Here is a 7,654-nt window from a genome sequence, read left to right on the forward strand (position 1 = left end):
TATATATATATATATATATATATATATATATATATATATATATATATATATTATATGTATGTATATGTCTATATATATATATATATATATATATATGTATGTATGTATACGCACACACACATATCCCACCTTTCATACAGGATAACTCACACGTGTCCTCCTTGTATACGCAGTTCTCTACTTGCAATTTTTCTTTGTATATATATATCAAAACAATATACATACAACTATTCACACACATGAAAATATATGTATATAAATATACATACATATACATACACAGAGACATATCTATGTATGTACGTACATATGTATGAATGTATGTATGTATGTATGTGTATGTTTGCGTATGTATGTACGTATGCATGAATGTATGTGTGTGCGTATGTATGCATTCTTAAGGCATCATTTTATTGAATTTTCCATCTTGCAGCGTTATAAAACAACAATATATTTCGGTTCAAATCATAACGGCGGGACACATTCATACAAACACACACATATACACGCGCCCAAACACCCACCCACCCACACATACACTCCCACACGCACACACACATGTAATGCAAGCACATTTACTTTGTGTGTCAATATATGCATGTGTATGTGTGCGTGTGTGTGTGTGTGTGTGTGTGTGTGTGTGTGTGTGTGTGTGTGTGTGTGTATCTAAGTATATATGTACCTATCTATATATGTATGTGTGAAAGAAGAACATAAAGCAGTCACGCAGCAGTTTTAACCACCCTGCTGTGAAATTTTAAACAGATGTAAATACACCTCGCTAGTCTCTTAGCATATTGCAAAAACTTTAATGTCTGTAGATTAACAATGTAAAATATATAGGGTTAAGTTACACACAAACACACACACTCTCGCAGAAATTTAGTTAGATGTATATATACATGCATAGAAAGTTGCATTTTATATACAAATTAATATAAATTCATACATGTAAATATGTGCTTGTGTCTGTGTGTGCGCGCGTGATCATGTGTATGCATCTGTTCATGCGTGTGCGCGCGCGTATGTGTGTGAACGACGCGTGCGCATGTGTGTATGCATGTGCGCGCGTTTGTAAGATTTTGAACTGTAAAATTTATCTTGGGCTCCAAATACACGCTCTGTAATACATAATTGCTCACACACACTCATACGCACACACTCACACACTCACACGCATACACACACACACACACTCACACATATCGTACAACTGATAAAATAAAATACATGAAAAATGCAACAAAGTTAATGTAAAGTTCATCATATCATTAACAACAACTACAAAAAAAGCACATTAGTAAATTTATGTAATCAATTTTTAAAAGGCTTTTTTTGTTTTATTTTCCAGATTTTTTCATACAAAAAAATCGAATCATAAAGGTTGGATTACTAAAAAACAAAACAAAAAAAACGATATGAAGACCAACTCCCTTTTATATAATAGCTAAGCGTCAACCTGTACGAGCATATAAACATATATATATATACACATATATATATATACTTATATAAATCTACCAGTTAATATATATAGCTATCTATATACTTATACATCAACCTAAATCCTACGTAGAATACAACTGTACCGATACAAAATGTAAATTTTCGAATACACATATATATGTGTATGTGGCTATAGATTATATATATATATATATATATATGTCACACATACACATATATGTGGATGTATAAGATAATTACATATGAGAATGTACATGTATGTATTAAATATGAAAGAAAACGATGAATCAATTTCGTAAGTAGATTTTGTATATTTTATAAACGCAAAACATATTCACGCATGCGCGAACATACGTACAAATACACAGACTTACACACACACGCGCACACACACACACACACACGCACACACACACATACACGCACGCATTCATGGATGCATGTTCACAGTGCTTGCAAAAACGTACACATACACAAAAAATATCTGCATGAATAAAGATATAATCCGGCATATAAACTGAAACTTATACATACATGCACAGAAATATGTATGTATGTATGTATGTATGTATGTATGTATGTACGTATGTATGTGTGTATGTATGTGTATGTATGTATGTATGTATGTATGTATGTATGTGTATATGAATGTATGTATGTATATATGTATGTATATTTGTATGTATGTGTGAGTGTATGTATGGGTGCGTGTGTGTGTGTGTGTGTGTGTGTGTGTGGACGTATGTATGTTGAGAGATTATAGCATGCGTTTAAATATTTTTCTGTGCGAAACATACTTCTGGTTTCTGGTTTCGAAACCACTGTGCACCACATTGGATAAATGTCTTCCCATCATACCTCGCTATTCCCTGCAGAGGTCGTTTACGAGCGAGTGCGCGCACACGCACACACACACACACACACACATGCACAAGTACATACATGCATAGATATGTGTGTCTGTATATATGTGTGTGTGTGTGTGTGTGTCTGTGTGTGTGTGTGTATGCGTGTGTATGTGTGTGTGTGTGTGTAGTGAGGTGAATCTGCATTTCGATAGACATCACAAGAATATATTTTGAGCTTCACGCGTCTTAACAAAGTGCTCAGTGAAACTGGAAATAAGAAGTTGAAATATATAATATATAATTTAGCGTATGCTATACGTACTTCTTTTATGTATACTATTATGAATATACTATGAAACGGAAAGTGTTACCTTTATTAGAAGTTTGTAAAAATCTGCTGTAATTGCGTGTTGCTAAAATGGATTTTCTCTTTCTTATACATAAAGGTTTTGTACGGTTGACATTAGAACTCACCATGTTCTCACCAGTCGGATTTAAAGTTTTACCGATGACAGCTGTTGACTAATGCCTACCGCTCGAAACCTTTTGGTATGAGGAAATAATCTTCTTTATCAACACTCGCGTATATTTGTATGTATATGTTTGCGTGTGAGTGAATATACACACACACACAAAACACACACACACATATACACACGCACACAAAACACGCATACACACAAGCACAAGCACAAGCACACACACACACACAGGTGGGCATACGTACGAGTACGCACATAGCCGCAAACATGGCAGCGTACTTATGAAGTCCGCATTGCAGTCACGGGGTTTAAATCTCAGTCTTGCTTCGTGGCATCTTATGCGAGTGTTTTCTACATTACCACTGAGCCAACAAATCACACACTGTGAAATTTGCCTATCTTGCATCAAGAACTAACGAGTGATGCTCTACACATCGACACGATGGTTAATAATTTTCTATGTATGCTATATCTGTAAGAGTGTCATAGCGACATCTGGTGAAGTTTCCAGTCGGTCAACAGAACTGGAGCTTTCACACATATTACACATACACGATACACGCTCCATACACACACACACACACACACACACACACACACACACACACACACGCGCGCGCGCGCGCGCATACATCACACATTTATACGTTTCATATATACGTCACACGCTTACACATTCACACTGCCAAACACGGTAAGTCTAAAGCAAACATACAGTCACACATATGTGAATGGCAAACAATCACGTTAGTGCGAATGCACACGCATTCGTATACGCACACGTAACGCGAATTCTCTTTCACCCAATCGTACACACAAGTGACACATATACTCACACAGCGAAAACGATTCACATTCACGTACGCTTATGCACTGCGAACGCACACAAACATACACAGTACACTCTCTTACACAGTTACCAATGGCGCATATACGAATCGACATAATACACGCATAACATACGTTCATGCTCACTCATGTTCACACATACACACATTGATACATACACACACATCCATACTCGCGCGCGCACACACGCACATTTGTGAGACACGCATACACATACGCAAAGCACACACACACATGAAATAATTTTAAGCCAGCAAGTATTTTTATTGCACCTTAATAATTCTGTAACTGTTGCCTTCATGCATGATTCCGGATTTGTTGATTCTTTGCAGTTCACCACTCATATTTCAGGACATTAAGAGTAAATCAACTCTAATTCTGGTTTAGAATCGCTTAAGAAATATAATTCGTATCATCAAGGAACCTGCTAATTACGCTGGAATTCTCAATGAACCATTCTTTAAGTTTTACTCGTGTTTAATCCAGAGTTTTCGACAGAAGCCTCGGGGAATTTAAAAATCAACGATGATCTGTTTTTGTTATTTAAGCCAGCTTGCGATGTGATTGGGCATTGTGGAGGTTTCAGCTCGAGTGCTAGTGGTTGAAGAAAGTTTTTGCGAATACTTATGCTGTCATCCCAGCAGCAATTGTACTTTTGGCGCTTGATGAAATTGAGCAACATAACTGGTGCGTTTGGATTCGAACCTGTGAATCATGTGATGAACTGTCCAACATTCAAATCTTCTGATACAGAGGAAAGGGATACATTTCAAATCCAGTATTGGGTATGATAGAATTATCTCTAGTCGTTATACATGTGTGTGTGTGTGTGTGTGTGTGTGTGTGTGTGTGTGTGTGTGTGTGTGTGTGTGTGTGTGTGTGTGTGTGTGTGTGTGTTTGTGGAGGCACGTGGCTTAGTCGTTTAGATATGCAGCTCACGATCGTAAGGTTGCAAGTGAGTTCGATACCTGGTGGTGCGTTGCGTCCTTGAGCACGACACTTTATTCCACGTTGCTCCACTCCAATCAGCTGACAACAATAAGTACCACTTGTACTTCAATAGGCCAACCTTGTCACATTCTGTATCACGCTGACGCTCCCGAACAATTACATTGATGTTACGCGTGTCTGTAGAGAGATCAGTCACTTGCACGATAGTTTCAGAAGCAGGCTGATTTCGGTTGATCAAATCAACTGGAACACCACTCGTCATTGTAACCGACTGTGTGCCAGTTATCATATGTGTGTGTGCGTGTGCGTGTGTGTGAGTGTGTGTGAGTGTGTGTGAGTGCGCGGAGTTTTGACTTCTATAACCAAGTGGTAGAAACGTGGCTTGGATTCGTTTGCGGAGGTTTCAATTTGCAGGGTTAGGACTAAAATGCCATGATTTCAAAACATCCCTCAACAGCACGTGTGAAATGAGACAGTAATTGTCTAATATATGAGAGTGTGTGTGCGCGTGTGTATGTTTGTATGTGTGTATGTACGTGTGTGTGTGTGTGTGTGTGTGTGTGTGCGTGTGTGTGTGCGCACGCGCGCGTGTGTACACACAGAGACATAAAATATTCTCAATAATTTTGTCTGGGCGAGTGGATTATTCTGAGTGCGTATACATGAGTATTCATGCGTATGTATTTATTTCTCCGCGTGTGTATGTATTTATACAGACGCACAGACACACACATACATACATGTATGTGTGTCTGCGAGTTATATATACACTCACACACACACACGCACACACAAATACACATATATATGTACATATATATGTGTATGTATACATACATATGTATATATATATATATATATATATATATATATATATATATATATATATATACATATATATATATACATATGCATATATGTATGTACTCCCATTATGAAAACCAATGCTATCAAAGTGGCTGTTGACATAATAGAGAAAATATTTGATGTCTGGTACATTTCTTGATAACAGCGAGCCCATTACTTCTTGGTTGTCTGCCGGATGTTTTAACTAGCAGGTCAACCAAGTCTCTGTTATATAATGGACCAGATTTGACATACTTAAAAAGGGTAACGTGTGTGCGTGCGTGCGTGCGTGTGTGTGTGTGTGTGTGTATTTGTGTTTGTGTGTGTATGTGTGTGTAAGTGTAACTATGTATGTGCATGCGTGTGTGTTTGTGTGTGTGTGTGTGCATATATATATGTATTTGTATATATATATATATATATGTGTGTGTGTGTGTGTGTATGTGTGTGTATAGGCACATAGAGAGAGAGGGGGTGGAGACAGAGCTAAAGTGACAGTGAAATGAAGAAAGAGAAAGAGAAGGCATAGACATATGGATATACTTATATTTGTATACGAATTTGTTCTAAGAATTTATCTTGCATAATGGAACGAGTTTCACATAAACTATAAAACACACAACGAGTATATATGCCTAAGCATGTTTACTTATGTATACATATAGATATATGCATACATGTATATATGTGTGTATATATATATATATGTGTGTGTGTGTGTGTGTGTGTGTGTGTGTGTGTATGTATGTATGTATAATCCATAAACGTGAATAATACTGATAGTGACTTTGAAGTGTCGGACAGTTAAACCATCGTTGGCCAGTCTGATGCTGGCTTCACTGACCGAAACTTCGAAGTCACTGTCAATGATACTCTTATATTAAATTTGTACTCGGCAAAAGCATAGAGCAACCCATCAAAATGATGTAAAATTGTGTTACTTATAATTGAACATGATAAGCAAACGTTATATCACTCACAAACACTCACACAGCACACGCACACTCACACACGCATATATACACACACGTACATGTCAACATATATATAAACACACACATAAACATGAGCAAAAATACGCATGCGCATCCATCCACATTTACGATGGCTAATTGCTACAATCGTTACGGAGTGGGATTGATGCTTTCGCGTTAACCGTTCTCGAGTAATAAGCTCTGAAAAGAAATCCCGCAGAGGTCAAGTTTGTTTTTTCTCCCTTCGGTGACGGTTCATATCGTACCAGTTCGATGCTGGGGTCGACTCCCTTTCTGTCACTCGATTATTGAATCTGTTTCTAGTTCTAAAAGAAATCGGTTTTAGTCACACCTGGAGAAGTGATGAACTCCACCAGGTGAAATTCACGCTGTATATCACGAAGGCGCCTCTACGAGACCCTCATGTATGCAATGCATATATTTAAGGATGTACCTTATGAATGTGTGTGTGTGCATATGTACCTGTCGTTATTTATATGTACGTGCAGCTTGTGTCTTCTTGTAAACCGGATTGCGTAAACCGTAGAGTAAACGGCATTGACGAAGAAAATGCTGGTTAGGACGGCGACAACGACGACGATTGTGATGATGATTATGATAGTGTTGTTGCTGATAAAAATGATAATGACGAGGAAGAGGAAGCGGATGACGATGATGATGATGATGATGACGACGACGACGACGACGATGATGATGATGATGATGACGACGACGACAACGACGATGATGATGATAATGATGATGATGATGATGATGATGATGATGATGATGATGATGATGATGATAGTGGTAGTACTCATAATAATGTTGTTCTTGTATATTTTGCTGATGATTACACTAACCAGTTCCCAGTCAACTATTCTGTGTCAGAGTTTGTTACATCAGAACCACCCGTTTCTCCATTCCTGGGGTGGGACGATTACATAAAACAACATGAACGGCGTTTGTTAAATTGATTTAGACCAGAGGTTATATAAGTCTATATATTTTTAGACCTGTTTGTTACTTAGCCTTAGATAGTTAGCACCAGACATTTCTCCAAACTGATTCAGGAACATTGATCACTTGCGTCTGAATGTGATGAAACAATAACAGAAACTGACGCACGTGCACCTGCGCATACACACATACATATAAACAGGTATATATACATGTATATACATACATACATGCATATATATATATATATATATATATATATATATATATATATATA

At 37.4% G+C, this 7,654-nt stretch overlaps 1 protein-coding gene across 5 annotated transcripts in view; it reads left to right on the forward strand.

Annotated features, from left to right (window-relative positions):
* LOC106873115 (putative uncharacterized protein DDB_G0282133) overlaps nt 1-7,654 on the forward strand; it is a 191,657-nt gene that overhangs the window by 38,787 nt on the left and 145,216 nt on the right. For 2 of the 5 annotated variants that reach the window (XM_052973499.1, XM_052973502.1), the window contains exon 2: nt 1,352-1,762. The exons of 1 other annotated variant lie outside the window; for it this stretch is intronic. Coding sequence is in view for 1 of the 4 variants with exons in the window: in XM_052973501.1 (XP_052829461.1) it covers nt 2,841-2,864 (24 nt within the window). In the remaining 3 variants the exon portion in view is untranslated. Of the gene's footprint in view, nt 1-1,351; nt 1,763-2,759; nt 2,865-7,654 lie in introns of those variants that run through there. 2 more of the 5 variants (XM_052973501.1, XM_052973500.1) reach the window with 2 other exon arrangements.

This window comes from Octopus bimaculoides, chromosome 16, assembly GCF_001194135.2.
Source record: "Octopus bimaculoides isolate UCB-OBI-ISO-001 chromosome 16, ASM119413v2, whole genome shotgun sequence".
Classification (NCBI taxonomy): Eukaryota; Metazoa; Mollusca; class Cephalopoda; order Octopoda; family Octopodidae; genus Octopus; species Octopus bimaculoides.